The 15,529-nt window shown below is 46.5% G+C and overlaps 7 protein-coding genes across 7 annotated transcripts; 6 read left to right on the top strand and 1 right to left on the bottom strand.

The window, feature by feature from the left end:
• Positions 1 to 717: 717 nt before the first annotated feature.
• LY89DRAFT_724149 (putative carboxylesterase) lies at positions 718 to 3,129 on the bottom strand. Its single transcript, XM_018218875.1, has 4 exons — positions 2,707 to 3,129; positions 2,417 to 2,646; positions 1,708 to 2,363; positions 718 to 1,654 (listed from the first exon to the last, which is right to left on the bottom strand). Exons 1-4 carry the CDS (start codon positions 2,907 to 2,909, stop codon positions 860 to 862), a joined length of 1,884 nt encoding a protein of 627 aa, XP_018064101.1. The 5' UTR covers positions 2,910 to 3,129; the 3' UTR covers positions 718 to 859.
• A 172-nt stretch (positions 3,130 to 3,301) lies between these two features.
• Positions 3,302 to 5,379, top strand: LY89DRAFT_627997 (sugar transporter). The gene is made up of 6 exons (XM_018211165.1): positions 3,302 to 3,662; positions 3,718 to 3,987; positions 4,041 to 4,294; positions 4,344 to 4,548; positions 4,600 to 5,205; positions 5,256 to 5,379. Exons 1-6 carry the CDS (start codon positions 3,554 to 3,556, stop codon positions 5,345 to 5,347), a joined length of 1,536 nt encoding a protein of 511 aa, XP_018064102.1. The 5' UTR covers positions 3,302 to 3,553; the 3' UTR covers positions 5,348 to 5,379.
• Positions 5,380 to 6,470: 1,091 nt separating this feature from the next.
• Positions 6,471 to 7,930, top strand: LY89DRAFT_701238 (uncharacterized protein; the record flags this gene model as incomplete). The annotated part of the gene is made up of 4 exons (XM_018217182.1): positions 6,471 to 6,772; positions 6,823 to 7,056; positions 7,107 to 7,500; positions 7,550 to 7,930. 4 exons carry the CDS (start codon positions 6,471 to 6,473, stop codon positions 7,928 to 7,930), a joined length of 1,311 nt encoding a protein of 436 aa, XP_018064103.1.
• Positions 7,931 to 9,450: 1,520 nt separating this feature from the next.
• Positions 9,451 to 10,448, top strand: LY89DRAFT_690163 (uncharacterized protein). The gene has a single exon (XM_018216043.1). The coding sequence runs from the start codon at positions 9,498 to 9,500 to the stop codon at positions 10,035 to 10,037; it is 540 nt and encodes a 179-aa protein (XP_018064104.1). The 5' UTR covers positions 9,451 to 9,497; the 3' UTR covers positions 10,038 to 10,448.
• Positions 10,449 to 10,571: 123 nt separating this feature from the next.
• LY89DRAFT_690164 (uncharacterized protein) lies at positions 10,572 to 11,562 on the top strand. Its single transcript, XM_018216044.1, has one exon. It carries the CDS (start codon positions 10,913 to 10,915, stop codon positions 11,525 to 11,527), a length of 615 nt encoding a protein of 204 aa, XP_018064105.1. The 5' UTR covers positions 10,572 to 10,912; the 3' UTR covers positions 11,528 to 11,562.
• An 880-nt stretch (positions 11,563 to 12,442) lies between these two features.
• On the top strand, positions 12,443 to 14,059 carry LY89DRAFT_740823 (uncharacterized protein; the record flags this gene model as incomplete). The annotated part of the gene is made up of 2 exons (XM_018220641.1): positions 12,443 to 12,918; positions 13,057 to 14,059. 2 exons carry the CDS (start codon positions 12,443 to 12,445, stop codon positions 14,057 to 14,059), a joined length of 1,479 nt encoding a protein of 492 aa, XP_018064106.1.
• Positions 14,060 to 14,847: 788 nt separating this feature from the next.
• LY89DRAFT_597844 (Glyoxalase/Bleomycin resistance protein/Dihydroxybiphenyl dioxygenase) lies at positions 14,848 to 15,332 on the top strand (the record flags this gene model as incomplete). The annotated part of the gene is made up of 2 exons (XM_018210000.1): positions 14,848 to 15,057; positions 15,108 to 15,332. The coding sequence occupies 2 exons, from the start codon at positions 14,848 to 14,850 to the stop codon at positions 15,330 to 15,332; spliced, it is 435 nt and encodes a 144-aa protein (XP_018064107.1).
• Positions 15,333 to 15,529: the final 197 nt, after the last annotated feature.

Genomic DNA, 15,529 nt, shown 5'->3' on the forward strand with positions numbered 1-15,529 from the left:
GGCCTTGTGTTCAATATTGCATGTTGGGCTACTATGGGGTAATCGGTATACAAGGTTTTCTGGGCTGCAACAACCTCGACTCTTGCTTCTGCCGCGCAGATCTCGAGAGTTCGGCGTCCTCATACATTACGACGTGTGTCTATTCACAGTGCAGTACAAATCCCATTGATTTATCGTCTGCGGTGTCGCTCTATAACGGATATTGTGGGGTAAACGGGTCGACATTGGATAATAATTACCCAACAACGAGTGTTACGAAGACTCTGGGACCGGGGACAACTACGTTAGCAGCTGTTCCTGGGAGTACGCCGACTGTGCTTATAGTCAGTACTGTGACTTCAACGTCGACATCGGGATCGGCAACAAGCATGAGTGAGTGGCCACTCGGAATTATGGTCATTCTAGTCCTTGCAGCGATGAGCATATAGAGCGGAGTGCTGACGCGAATGTAAGCACTTCTTACCACAATCCAACCTGTTACACTTCACTCGACGCTGACTTTGCCGGCACCAGGATCGCAAACCTTGGGAGAGAGTGGCGGAAGCAGTGGGGGTGCGGGTGCGGGTGGGTTGAACTTGGGAGACAAGTTAACAATTATATTTAGTGTTTTGGGGATCTTGATTGCGTTTCTGACACTGTTTGTGGGAAGAAAATGGTGGAAAAGTCTTCATGATTGACAGTGCATTCTGAGATCTCCCGCCCCAATTTCTTTCAATCAGGGATTACACTTTACAGATTCTGACTAGGGAAATGAAATTTGAAGGACTAGACCCAGAGCACGACGAAGTCCAGTTCCAGTGTGGTGAATTCTCATGTGCAGTTACTTCCGTCTCATTATATTCATGAGTTTTCTTCATCGCTAGATAAGCAATTTCTGTGTAAGTCTCTTCAGTACTTTCCTGTTCGCCTCCGGATACCTCGCCAGCATCTCAAAGCGCTTCGCTTCCTCAATCCACTCATTATCTCCAGACAAGCTTTCGGTATAAATCTCCCGATCTGTGTTATAGACTGTAATCTCGTCTTCAACGATTGAACTTTCTTCTTTCGTTATGAACTGTATCCAATGTCTTTGGATGTCTTTCTTCAAAGCAATGTTGGGTCTCTTCTTGCGTGTCGTCGGCTGAGTAGCTGGTTCTGGAGCAGTATTCGGAGATATACTATCGTCGATCCTGTTGAGTGATGCGCTTGAAGATGAGGAAGATAAAGGTGGCGTTAATTGATCTGCAGTAGCGTGTTCGATATGGTCGATTTTGACGAGATCATCGTGGAAGGCATCGAATAGGTAGATGAGTTCGACGCAGTGATGTGAAACATCATGGCTTGGGCCAAGAAACGGATTACCGAATTTTACTTTGTAGGACTGGACTTGCGTTGGATGATAGAATCTTGGCTCTTCAATGTCGCCTGTAGTCTCTGACTTTTCCTGCTTGGTAGTGAAGAAATTCCGTGCTTTGAAGAGGGGTAAGCCAAACATAACATCTCCCACAAAACGGAAGAGTTGACGGTGTACAGTATCGAGTGGTGTTTTGCAGCTTATTCCATACGCATTCAGTATGTCCTCGGCGGCAGACGGCGTTGGGAACTCTGCTTTGAATAGTGCCTGAGCTTGCTCAAAGTTGTTGATTTTATAGATTTGGCTGGCAAATATGCTTGCCTAGATTTACGATTGTCAGCACAAGACGCTGAAGGCACATTCCAACAGCCTACCTCTACATCTGTGTCCCCAATAAGTATCTCAATGGCTTCTCCTGAGGTCTTGCTGATATCGTATGCTCCACGACCACCATCAAGGTCGATGAATACTTCACACTCTCCATCGGTAGCAGTAAATGAAGCACCATCGATGATAACCTGAAATGCCATCCATCCAAGTTCTTTTTGAGCTCTCAGAAGCTCCTCTGGCGGAAGTGTCCGAAGCTTTTCAAGCCTAGAGACCCGATCATCTTTCTCAAAGCCCAAGTGCTGACACAGGGTGTCCCAGTTTTCGTTTGCATGGCTAAGCGGAGAAGGTCCAAGGCAGCCCAGAGAGCCTGACTGAAAGATAGATCTCCTGAATAGTGGTGCCTCCGGATGTTGCTTGGCAGAAAGCGTGTGGGTATGAGTCGATGCTGCTCCTGCAGACTGTCCACTTAGTGTGATTTTCGTGGAGTCTCCACCAAAATAACCGATATTCTTGGAAATCCATTGAATACCAATTTGTTGATCACGGAGACCAAAATTGCAACCTTTTCTTGCTCCTCCAGTTTGATCATCGAGCAACTCAGAGGAAGCAGCAAATCCAAACAAATTGAGTCTGTAGTTCAAGTTCACAGCAATGAAAGGAGTTCCCAGTGCAAGAGACTCTAGTATAAGTCTGCTTGGATCTAGACAAAGTTAATATTATATCACTATCAAAAAGTCAAGCGTGGGATCTCACCCCACATAGGATCTGTCCCAGCCCCAAATCCAAAGGCACCTCCATGGATCCAGATGAGAACGGGAAGGTTTTCGTTCTCCTTTCCAAATCTGGACAATGCCTCCTTACTCGGTCGAATGATGAAAAGATTGAGACACTCGAATTCGGATTCAGTGACATCGCTCGGAAAGTCCACGTGAGATTGAAATGTCTCAGAATTGTTTGGTTCTGGAGATTGGGGACATTTGGGGCTCAAGAGAAATCAGTCTTGTCTCCCCCGTGTTACAAAAATAAAGAGTGGATATATTCACCCATTCCGAGTTGCATCATATTTATCTGATGGCAACGAGACACGGAGTTCTGAATGCCTCCATCTTCCAGGCACGAATCCAAATGGAATTCCACGAAACTCTTCAAGATCAGATGTCAATGGCGACTTCTTACCAACGACCAATTGGTCATAGCTTGGGGCTGTCTGAGTAGGTAGGGTAATTTCAACATCGAAGGTAGCCATTTTGGAAATTAGAAGTGAAGAATGAGTTGAAGAAACAAACGTTGAAAGAACAGTGGGATATACATGATATGATTCAGTTGTCCATTCTCGTCGGAAAGAGTTCACCGCCGTACGGCAAATATTTGGTGTGTCGTACGGCTAATTAACTGTAACAGAAACGAACTATTGATAGGCGCATGTCAGATGCAATGCAAATACGGAAGTCTGTAACGTCGCTGCGAGTCTCGAAGATGGGGTCGTTGTTCCGGATGATCGCTTCGGTACTTAGACCGTCCATTCGGCTAATTTCTCGTCCACCAAAGTCGGCAAATTGCCAAACCCCTGGTTATTTTCCTGCTTAGCACGCATTAGCGAATTCCCCTCTCACCCCAGCTTCTCCATTGATTGACTCCCCCGGATTCTGATATTTGTCTTTCAATCATATTCAGACAAGTCTCTGGCGTTCTCATCCAGTGTCCAGAGCGCCGGGAAGTGGACGTGTTATCGTGTTCGTGCAAACATGGAGAGCTAGTCGTCTCGTGGGGAACTGGAGCAGGGCTGGCTGCAATCTATATATCTCTATGTTCCCAGACAGATGATCTTCACTTTTCCAGGCTCTGTTTATCATCACATTCAAGAAAGATTGTCGTTTTGAATCCGGCATCATGGCTTCTGTCATTTCATACCTCAAGTCCGAATGGAGGGCGATCTTGATTTGTTGCTTCATTTGTATTGGAGCCTTTCAATTTGGCTACGATAGCTCATACTTCTCTGGTATGAATTGCATTCTCTACTCAACTTTTTTTTTTCTTGGCTGACCTCTACTTAGGCATTCTGGCGATGCCCGAGTTCTTGATGGACTACGGTTCCAAGGACCCCGCCACAGGCGAATACATGCTGTCTGCAGGAAAGCAATCCCTCGTTACTAGCATTATCAATGCCGGCGAATTCGTTGGTGCCGTCTCATCATACTATATTGGAAGTAAGATCGGTCGAAAAGGTGGACTTTACGTCTCGAGTGTCTGCGTGGTTGCAGGCGTCATTTTCCAAGTGTCTGCACCTCACGAAGGGCTTCTCATTGCTGGTCGACTTGTTCTTGGTATGTTGTTTTTGGGAGTATTGGAACTCACAAATATCTAACAACATCATCAGGGTTTGCTGTTGGCCTCATTTCATGCTTTATTCCACTCTACGTCGCAGATTGTGCACCAGCCCGAGTTCGAGGAGCATTAGTCTCTATGTATCAATACGTTATCGGTCTTGGATTGATTCTTGGTGTCATCATTGACAACTCTACCAAAGATCACACCAACACGGGAGCATATAGAATACCAATGGCTGTGCAATTGATCTTCCCAATGATCCTCGTTTCCGGTCTGCTATTGTTTGCACCTGAATCACCCCGAGTGAGTGTCCTTTCTTCACAGGGTATATTCAACGTCTAACAACTCTTAGTGGCTCATTGAGAAGAACCGACCAACGAAAGCTGAACAATCACTTCGAAGACTCCATGGTAATGATGCCGAGAAGATCCAGCAGGAGATGGAGATGATACATCAGACAATCGAAACTTACAATGATGGTCGAGAGTCGTCCTGGAAAGATGTTTTCACATGGGGTCCAGAGGGACGCAAGGCATATCTTGGCTTCGCTCTTCAAGGTATGACTCAGATCCTTGCCGACGTCTCAGCAACTAATTACTGCTTTCTAGCTTTCCAGCAAGCCTCGGGTATCAACTTCATCACCGGTTACGGAATTGTTTTCTTCATCCAAATTGGCATTGATAATCCTTTCATCATTCAACTCGGTCTGTACCTCGTCGCCATGCCTGCTATCTGGATCTCACAATACTCCATCGAACGCTTCGGAAGACGCCCAATCATATTGATCTCTGGAGGACTCATGGCTGCAACATCTATCATCATGGGAGCGTGCGGACTCACAAAGGAGAAATCGTACGCTCTGGATCAGGCAATCGTCGCTATGGTATACATCTTCTTGGTTGTCTTCAACCTAGGCTGGGGACCAACTGTTTGGGTGTTGACCTCCGAGATATCGACTGGCAAGAACCGAGGCAAGCTGATGTCGTTCTCCACTGGCACAAATTGGCTCTTCACCTGGCTTGTGAGCTTCACATTCCCATATCTGTTCAATGCAGATGCAGCGGATTTGGGTGCCAAAGTCGGCTTCATCTATGGATCCCTTATGGTTGCCGCCTGTGTCTGGACATACTTTCTATTGCCTGAGACTGCTGGACGCTCGCTTGAGGAACTTCACCTTATGTTCGAGATGGGACTACCAGCAAGAAGGTTCAAGTGTAATCATTCTCCCGTGATCTTTTGTTGTAATTTTGCTAACGAACCGCAGCCTATGTTTTCCCAGAGATACCAATGGACATGGCAAAGAAGGATTTGACCGTGGTTCAAGTTGAGGGAAATTCTAAGTTCGAGAATGTTTGAGGATGGGCCCACTGTTGATTTCAGAACTGCAGTCGATAATTTACCAATTGAATTTATGCTTAATGCAAGCAGAATGACTATAAATACAAAAGTTCGAGACTTTTGGCGCAACAGTAGTAACAATGGCGAGTGACCACGTGATACGCCCCCATACTCAAAACACTCTTCGAGGTGAAAATGTTCAGCTCAAGTTGAAAACTTACGCCGAGTCAGAAAACTATCATGTTTAAGCCTCAACATTAAACCTTGCAGCAATTGCCCTTGATTTGGCTGGTAATCTCAAGTCGGGGGGTTTTCCGATGCCCAAAACGGCCTAGGTCGTCACTACCCCGGATCATCGGCAGCTTAGTCAAACTGTACCTCACCTCTTATGCAGCTCTTCACACAGCTTCAACATGATCGATCAACCTTGATTTTGAAAAGTGGTGATGGTACAGACGGATGATACAGGCACCAAGAAGAGGAACTTGGCCGCCCGCGATCAGTGCCATGCCTTGAAGCTGCGATGCGTCTTCTTGACACATGAATGTGATCGATGTAGGAGTATGAATATTCTTACTTAGGCGTCTGCTGGTTAAGAAGGCTAATGTGCGTAGGGTTGAAGATTCGATGCACTTCTCGAAGGGAAAAGCATAAACGTGGCAGAAAGCGGAAGGAGAAGGTTCAATCACCTGAGGTGGAGCAGGTATTAAATGCCCAAGTATTCGTGGGAGACTGGCGGTACTGATCTTGATATAGGGAACTCCATCGTCATCGGAGACGATCTATTACCCGGTTCTGAACTGTCTGTCATCATTTGGTATCCATTGGAAAGAGTTCGAAAATTCACAGTAAGCCTCCGAATTGCGATCAGATTCTCACATTGCAAGTTATGCACTGAATCGAAAACTAAAGGTGTAAGTAGCATCGACCATATATGCTCTCCAATCGAGGCGTCTCGTCTGTTAGAGCACTTCTTCAGCTCTCCGAATCAAGAATTCCACGCCAGGATCCTACGAAGGCGGAATGTACTCGACCTCCAATCACCAAGGATAACAAATCCTGCTCTTTTATTTTCAATACTGTGTAAGTCTCTTAGACTCAATAATGACTCCTACTAATCGTCATAGGTGTGGCTTGCTACATGCCGAAAGAAGACAATAGCTCGATTCTCCATGAAGTCGGCAGTAGTCGGCTTGTCACCATTCGACGAGCTTTCTTATCGCAGACGCTTAAGCTGCTTCAGCCAGTGATGATTGGTGAAATTGTTCCATCTTTCGACGATGCGATCACGTTCTTCACACTGGCTGCTATTGGAGCGAGCGAAAATGATACTCACATCAAACTGCCCCACTGGTTGAACTTCATGAAGTATGCGCTAAAAAAGCTCAATTTATATGCTGAAGTAGAACATCTTGACGAAGAAACGAAAGAAGAGAGGAGAAGGTAGGCTTGTATTGCTGTGAGTCACAAGTCTATATTGATGAATCTTTTAGACTTTGGTGGTCTGGCTACACGATTGATCGACACGTAGCACTTTCGTTCAATCTACGTCCTCAGACGACAGACCTTGAATGTCAGATGCTGCAAAGGCCCTGTCGTGATGATGTCTGGGAATCGGACATATTGCTGTCAGAATATTATCAGACTGGAAGGTCGAATGTCCTAAAAGGTATCGTCTATAGTGTGCAAAACCTTGACGTCTTTGGCGTCCTACTGCCTCTATCAAGGTAAGTGATATCACTAGATTCTAACAAAGACGAAGGCTGACTGTTTCAAGTATGGTCGGAGACATCCTTGAGTATCATTTTCTCCGCCAACATGCAACCTTCGGATCTCATCGCTCATTCATGACGGATATCCGAAATAACATCGAACAGAATCTTCGCCTCTGGGATAAGAGTCTTCAAGATCATTTGGCAAGAATACAAAATCCGGTAAACCCGACGGACAATGATGATGCCGACACAAGACCTCTGAGACCATTTAATTACGATGCGGAAATGCCAGCCTCGACCTCCTCCAAGGTAGTGCTTTATGGCAGACACATCTGGCACTGTCTGCACGTGCTCCTCTTTGGAACAATGGACTTTGTAGAGATGTACCGGGACTTGTCATGGCAGGCTTCAACAGACTTTGTGCAAGCAGGGGAACATGCGATCTCATGCGCCAAAGTAAGTTCAGTATTCCAATCTCTTCTTCGCGATCGCTTATTTTAGTCAGCTCGCAGGCTCAATCCTCACCCTCGATCCCCGCCTTCACTACATTTACCGTTTCTTCGGAACCTACCTCTTACAATCATCCTTCATATTCCTCATTCTTGCCCAAAAACTCGGCCAAGCAGCAGATAACCTCATCCTCGAGAACTGTACCATCAACCTCCGCGTACTTGATACATTTGTCCAAGTCGTTAATGTTGAGTACCAACGTACTTTTGCGAGGGTGTTGAGACAGACATTGTCGAAAAGGTTTGATGAAGAAGGTGGTGGTGGGGATGGTGGACTGGACCCCGCGTTACTGCAGTATAGGTGGGTTGCTGGTTATAATGGGTTATGGAATGGCGATATGGCGCTGGGGGCTGCAGGGAACACGGAGGATGCTTGATATAGATTCGATAACACTGCGATTTGTAACGGTGTTATCTTTCTCGGCATAGATTGCCAGTGGAACATCATGTACAGTTATTGAGATTGCCGGAGGAGATGAGGATTGATCTTAGAGATAGATACTTAGATAATCCTTTGGCTTCGAAGAGGCCGGGAAAGTAGGGGTTCCTCACGTGACTCGAGTGCCAGAAGTTGCACTAATTTGGATCTCGACGCTATTTGACTCCAGCCAGGTGAAATAAAACCAATTATACAAGCCTGCATTAAAGATACAACAGAAGCCAGCCCAAAATACCAAGATTTAGGCGCCTAGATATCTGATAGCTGCTGTCAGGTGACTGGCTAGATCCAGCTTAGTAATATTGACCAGGTACTCTGGGACTATCTTTAATGATAGGGTACTTACCTGGCTCCCTCATCAACAAAGTTCTTGTCGCAACCGCAACCATGGAGTCGAACTTAGCCCAAGAACTGGCAAGATTCTTCCCGCCGCTAGCTACGCTCGAATCTGGTCTCGATGCGCTATATGACCAGTTGAAACAACTGGACGCTGAGGGGGATATGATCTATGCGAGTTTTTCATAAAGCAAATGCAAACAAAGATCGTGGAAAATTCCGTGCTGGGAAAAGAACAGGTGCACCATCGTCGGGAAATGGATTCGTTAGAGGTCGTGCACTTCGAAGCAAAATGTGCCTTGAAGATATTCATCGAAGATCGACGAGACGCGCTGCGGGCGAGTATCAATATCGCATCTCGGCCATTCCTCCGTCCGTTGAATATCCTAGATATACCGAATGAGGTACTCGTCAGGATATTCGAATATGTTAAAGGTGCTCGCATCATTAGGTTTGGTAGGTCCGAAATAAATTCAAAAGAAATCAACAATGTACGACTCACGTGCTGGAGGTTCTGTGATATGAGCTCGCATTTGCTCATGCGATTTCTTCGCGTGGAGATGAATGATTGTTCGCTTGTACATCTCGACGAAGTAGCTCATCACCCTACTATTAGTAAAGGAATCCGAAATGTTCGGGTTATTATTCATTTCTACGATTCAATCATGGCCAATGATTTGTCGATTTTCGGAACCTATTATTTGGACGAATTACGCACGATAACGGAATTGGCGAAGCGGGAGGCTCCTCATAGAGTATTCGACGGATCTGAAGATACTGAAAGTTCTGAAGGTACTGAATATACTAAAGGTACTGAGGATACTGAAGATGCTATCTTGGAAGCAGTCCAGCAAATGACCATTATGTTGAATGCGTGGGATAGCCTGCTCAACGGGATCCCTGATAATGACATCTCCGAGCAAGATCTCCATTTCCGTAGCTTGCTTCGAAGAGCTCACAAGGAGTACACCGAACGTTTCATTGCCCAGCAAAGACTGCGAGAAGACGGTACATTTGTCAAGGCTATTTCTACTGCAATAAGTATAATGCCACTATCGAATGAGATCGAAACCCGAGATTTCAACCTTGAAAAAAGCCCATCTGTCTGTCAACAAGCGAAGACTGAAGCAGCACTGTTTCAAGTACTTCTACTTCCACACTCATGGGAAATGGCAAGATACAACAATCTAGGTTCACCACCCACAGAACTACTCGTCCAATTACCAATTGCCATTCACAAAGCCGGGACCCTACTCACTAACAACCTCCTCAACGTATCACCTCCAGCGGAACTGTTCGTCATTCATCCAATAAATCAGGATTTCTTCGATCTCACAGCAGCTGTAAAATATCTTAAGAATTTTGCTTTCCTACTTGATTGCCAGTCCTACTCGGATCACTGGGGTCCACTTTCAGCTAAGGATTTCAAACTTCTGGGCCAAGTCCTAGCTGCTTTCACAAATACCACAACATTGGAAGATTCAAAATTGTCGCTCAATGGTCTCTGGGATGACGAACGTCCACCAGCTGCCAGCCTCGGCTCTATCATCAACGTCCGGTCGTACCCCAACCTACGCCACGTGGACTGGAGCGGCCTGTCTATCCACCTCTCTGAGCTTGAACACGGCATTCAACTCTTGCGTGAAAGATCTCCAATCTCAGCATTAACCACACGCACCTGCGGTCAGGGACCTGGGCTGAGGCCCTAGACATCATGAAAAGTTTTCATGATTCTGTTAACGAGTTATTCCGGCTAGAGCTCAAGTTCCCGTCAGGAGCCGAGTGTGACAATCTGAGCGATGAAGAAGAAGACAAGATTTTTATGAGAAATGCGAATCATGAGATGAGTTTGGCGGAGCAGTATATTATGGGAATAACTAATTGGAATCCGCTGAGAGACGAGGAGGTTGAAGACGCGGGAACGGACCCCCTCAATCAAGATGGGCCATAACTTATTCATCTTATGATGTATTTTTTCCGTATTTCTCATTGTTCTATTTTACTAAGATTTGCTTTCCATGCTTGTACTGAAAGAATGAGAAGTATTCCAGTTTTGGCGGGAAACGAGTTTCGGGGCAAGGGATCTTTCTCAACACCATAAATTGACGAAATCAATTCAGTGCTTTTCATCTTGCCGCGAAACCCAAGTGTTCCCGTCGTCAGGAGACCGCTTCCATGTGGCACCGATTGGAAAAGCTGGCAAGCGCTTTCAAGCGTTTTATGAGGCGATCTTGTCTATCTCAGTCTGCGAGTGAGCTTCCTTTCAAGTACGGATACATCCGGATAGCAAAAAGTGAAAGTACGGGTGGTCGATACCTGGCTATCACGTGATCGTATCTTTCATATCGGCAGCAGCAAATACTCTTCGGCAAGTAGATATAGGGGTCACTATCTAGCGGCTATCTTGGGAAAAGGGGTAATTGTCTTAGCCGAGACACCAGTGCCGAACCCTCGCTATCGGCTTCATCAACGGATTTTACTACAAGAACATATCCATATTGTATTCGAGGGCGCGCAGGAATTCCTTTGCGGGATATATATCAATGTGTTCCCCCACTATTTCATCTTTTCAACAATCATCGAGATGGCTAGCACTTTGTTGTTCCTCCTGAGTTCGCTGCTGTCAATAGGCAGAGCTCTGCCAAATGTGACAGCGATACAAATTGACGCCGGTACCTGCCAAGCATTTCCAAATTCTTTCCACGGCGCCGGTGACAACGCAGACGCATTCGTTTTCCACCCTGACCAAGCCGATAATCTAGCCCTCAACGGCCTCACGACTGGCATTTATGGCACCAACCTCGTCGCATATCCCAATTCTGCTACCGATCCTCCGACCCCAACAATATTCTGCTGCGATAGAGGAGGTACAATTTTAGATGGCTTTGGAGTCCAGAGTCTGTTGCTGCCGACGAATAGGACGAATGACGAAGAGTTGGGATATCTGGAGAGTGGCAGCAAGCCAGAGACGTATACTTTGGAGGTGAATGGAACGGCGTTAGATGGTGTGTACCTGGGGAAGGGAAATGTTACGACGTGGGGGTTTAGGAAGGGAAGCGGAGATATGAAAGATCTTTGGTTGGTGAGGTTGTTGGCGCCGAGTCCGACGATGAGGAGGAGAGGTGAGGATGGAGGGGTGGTGTTGTATGATGGGGAGGTGAAGGGATTCTTGAAGGTTGTAGGATGGGTGGCGCCTTGAATTGGTTTTGGTGGGAATGCGAGGTTGAAGAGGGGATAGAAACATTGGAAGTTGAAAGATTGAAAAATAGACTACTGGAATTTTGCTTAGCCTTTCCTACTATCCGCGGATCCTGGACAAAAAGTTATAATGAATTGTGGTAGTCCTCACCATTTTACTTATGTAGAGAACGTATGAGTGACGAGGCGCATTGTAGCCAAGAATCATGTCACATTGTATCCATATCTTCTTTTTCCCTCGATAGACGTTCGTTCACCTGATGTGAGAGCGCACCAGAAATTCCAAGTAGGTGATGTTCACATACAACCCTATCAGCTGGGCAGTCAAGTGTGACCTGCGTACTAAACCATACGTGCGAAATGAGACACGTATTCCCAGAGATGACTATATAGCTAAGCAAACGTTAGCGGCATATACAAATAATTGCGCCTTCTAGATTACTCTGAGCCCTATCCAAGCGCTAAGCTGCAAAGAACTAGTGCACAAATACCGTAAGCTAGTCGCTTCTCCAACTCCTGTATACCTCAAAATCTTTTTTCCAAAAAGAGCCAGCAACCTCAACCTTAACCCGCGCAAACAAAACATCAACTTTCAGAAGTTTGACTTGGCATAAGTAGGTGCCGTCAACGATTTTGTTCTGTTGTCATTGAAGTTAACTGGTAATATACAGAAGCTCGCGCTCATCCACGAATCTTGCACCATTGCGTTCTCTGCACTTGCAACTTTCTTGACTTCGTGCTTCATAAGGTAAGACTCATAGCCAAACTTCTTCTCGCCTCTGCGCGCCGTCTAATTAAATGTTCTAGGTCCTTCAGTAACTCGAACTTGTTGCTGCTCCAGAAATCGGCCGTGACCAGCTTCAGCCAATCCCATTCAGAAACCTCGACACCTCATACCTCCAGCAACAATCACACCATGGAAACTATCAATGCACCCGAGAGTCCCGGCAGCGCAGTGACACTCATTGCGCCAACTTCGAGCTCGGATGCTACTTTCATTGGGATGACCATCGAACTTCGCTGCATGGTCTACAAGTTGTTACTCTCAAATCCGTTACTGAGTACTCCAGAACCTCTTGACCCAGGATCGCGGAGCCAAGAGGTAGAATATGGACTCTCTCCAGCACTTCTAGGGGTCAATCGTCAAATCAACGCAGAAGCCAGTGATTGGCTGTATGGGCAAAACAAATTCTACATGCTTTGTAAGACCCATAGGAAGAATACCACTGCGCCCAGCTACGAATGGAATCCGTACAATGGGATTTGCCTCTCTCCGTTGACTAGATGGCTCCAGGACACGAGAAGTATGATCCAAGCTACGGAGGACAACAAGAGCGCCATGAGAAAGGTTCGCTATTGGAGAGTAACCGCAGCTATGGAACTCGACTCAGGGTATGGAACAACTAGGAGCTGCCTTTGGGGTCTTCTTCGGTTCTGCTAGACTATCTGTCATGCGTCGCCAGAATCCATGGAAGTCTACGTCTTTAATCCTGCAAATTGTTACTCTTACTCTTACTATGAAACTCATAGGCAACTCTCATCTCTAAAGCTTCTCCGAAACATCTCTGACTTCAAGATCCGGCTTGCAACACAGAGTGATATGCCAAGCTCTTGGAGCTCCGCTTTCAAGCATTATCCGCATCCTCACACACCGTGGCCGAGAATGCAGAAATTTCCTTTTGGGCAAGTGCTTGAAATTAGCAACCTGGTAAAGAGCAATGAACCTGTTGAGCGTATCGGCGATCTCTACGATAATCTCCTCGCGTACGCCAGGACGTTCGAACAATTTCAGCCATATAAGAAGGCAATGGGACTAACCCAGCCTGATATCTGGCACGGTCGAGAACTTGTCTGGTACCCCCGCAATAGCCTCAGCACGGCGTTACGCCCGGTTCTATCTACCAAGAAGCTCGAGTGGTTGCAGTTCCTAGACCGGAATCTGCCTTTTCAGGACCGTAATTCTTTTCATGATGCCCATTTGCACCCAGTTGAAGCAGGTCTTCTGGCATGTAGACACGCCAGTGAATTTGACGATATGGCACTCTTCAAGACTAGGCGCGCGAGAGTTATCCAGTACCTGGAGAAGCACTATGAGCGCGTAGTCGGCGCATCGAGCGCCATCACGAAGTTCATGGAAGACCAACACGCTGGTGGAAGTCTCGGTGGGAGCGACAATGAAGACGAAAGATGCAAGGCAGGATTAGTCCTCCTCCGAGAGTATCAAGATGCTTTCATTCGAGACTTCCTTCCATGGATCAAGGAAAATATCGATAAATACACTGGATGGGATACCTTCTTCGAACAGTACCATTGCGAAACCAAAGACCTGTTGAGGCGTGCTCAAGAGATGATTAAGGGAAAGGCTTACTGCGAGTTTTTGCCCATCTTCAATCAAGTGGTGCAACTGCTTGATAAAGACTTCATTGAGATGCAAGAGGCGAGACAGAAGTTATTCGAGTGGGATGTGACGGATCGAAGATGCGATATTGACGTCGATTTGGGTCGCTTCGTTGAGGGGAGAAGTCGATGGTGATACGGAGATGGATGAGGCTTTTTAAGAAAATGTTCTGGGGTTTGGAAAGGTTTTTTGAGAGAAGAATTGGCAAATGAACATACAACAGACAGCGGAAGGGGACTCAATCTCGTCGAGGAACTCAATGTGAATCTTCTCGAAGCGGTCATTTGACCCTAGTGGTTGAGCCACTGTACAAATGAAAGAGCGGAAATAGAATATTCGTACTGCAACATGACCTTATACCTTGGATCCGGATAGTGATAAAGTGATATTTTGTTTGGAAGAAGCAGAGTTATACCCCTGAGCCTGCTCATGACCAGGAGACCAAAACCATCGTTTGTTCAAAAGTCCAATACAGCACTGAATATTTCGTGAGGCCGTGGAGTTGAACGTGAAAGTTACCTCCTTGAGGTCGACAGCAACAGGTCGAGACACTGCGTCACTGATTGCAGAGCTATTATTTTCTAGTGGAAATCTAAACCACCCCGACTTAGCTTCAAGAACGATTGTACCCATTTCTTTCGTCCGATTGAAATTCCACGTCAGAACATTTTGTAGTCAATATTCTAAAGCCCCTATTTCCACACGTCCCTAACCTCGGCTACATCCGAGCCCTCAACCCTGCCCTGCTCAACCCCACCCTCTCTAATACCCACCTCAGTCTCCCTCCCTTCCTCAAAACACCACACTCATCCAAACCCCAATCATCTCCTCTATTCACCCACAGGAACTAAATGCACCTTCTCCGCCCCTCTCTTCTGCTTAAACCAAACCACCACCTACCCGCCCCCATCCTCTTCCGCAAAATGTCCACCCCCACCACCACCCCCAGCGCAAAAATAACCTCCCTCGACCACCTCGTCCTAACCGTGCACTCCATCCCCCTCGCCACAGCCTGGTACTCAAAACACCTCGGCATGCGCCACGAATCATTCGTCTCTTTCTCCACGCCCTCCATCACGCGGCACTCTTTGATTTTCGGGTCCCAGAAAATCAACCTTCACGAATCCGGCCACGTACGTCTCCCCTTCCCTCATGGCGAAGAACTAACAAAGATGGAAAAAAGGAATTCGAGCCCAAAGCATTGAATGTCAAGCCCGGTAGTGCAGATTTGTGTTTTTTGACGGATGATAGAGTGCAGGATGTGAGGAAAAGGTTGGTGGAGGCGGGGGTGGAGATGGTTGATTTGAAGGGGGAGGAGGATGGGGACGGGACGGTGATCAGAACGGGGGCGAGGGGGAGGTTGAGGAGTGTTTATTGTAGGGATGAGGATGGGAATTTGGTTGAGTGAGCTTTCAATTTTTTTTCGTTGATTTTTGGAAGGGGGAAGGGTGTGCTAATGTGAGGAGTAGGATTTCGAATTATGTTTAGGACGTGTATTTGAGGTACTTGTAAGTGGTGAGGTGGGGTGGGAGATTGATGTAGATGTCAAGAACCAGATATCTCACATTTGAGGCCCAAAGAGTTCGTAACTTTGACCGAACAATT

The sequence above is a fragment of the Mollisia scopiformis genome (assembly GCF_001500285.1).
Source record: "Mollisia scopiformis unplaced genomic scaffold LY89scaffold_28, whole genome shotgun sequence".
In the NCBI taxonomy this organism is placed as follows: Eukaryota; Fungi; Ascomycota; class Leotiomycetes; order Helotiales; family Mollisiaceae; genus Mollisia; species Mollisia scopiformis.

Bases quoted from the DNA above. Each gene is read 5' to 3' on its own strand.
- LY89DRAFT_690163 (XM_018216043.1), top strand. From the start codon at position 9,498: ATGGCAAGATACAACAATCTAGGTTCACCACCCACAGAACTACTCGTC.
- LY89DRAFT_724149 (XM_018218875.1), bottom strand. From the start codon at position 2,909: ATGGCTACCTTCGATGTTGAAATTACCCTACCTACTCAGACAGCCCCA. The intron at 2,364-2,416 runs GTGAGATCCCAC...AACTTTGTCTAG, and splicing joins TGGGACAGATCCTATGTGGG to ATCCAAGCAGACTTATACTA. The intron at 1,655-1,707 runs GTAGGCTGTTGG...TCGTAAATCTAG, and splicing joins TTGGGGACACAGATGTAGAG to GCAAGCATATTTGCCAGCCA.
- LY89DRAFT_690164 (XM_018216044.1), top strand. From the start codon at position 10,913: ATGGCTAGCACTTTGTTGTTCCTCCTGAGTTCGCTGCTGTCAATAGGC.
- LY89DRAFT_627997 (XM_018211165.1), top strand. From the start codon at position 3,554: ATGGCTTCTGTCATTTCATACCTCAAGTCCGAATGGAGGGCGATCTTG. The intron at 3,663-3,717 runs GTATGAATTGCA...ACCTCTACTTAG, and splicing joins CGATAGCTCATACTTCTCTG to GCATTCTGGCGATGCCCGAG. The intron at 5,206-5,255 runs GTAATCATTCTC...AACGAACCGCAG, and splicing joins ACCAGCAAGAAGGTTCAAGT to CCTATGTTTTCCCAGAGATA.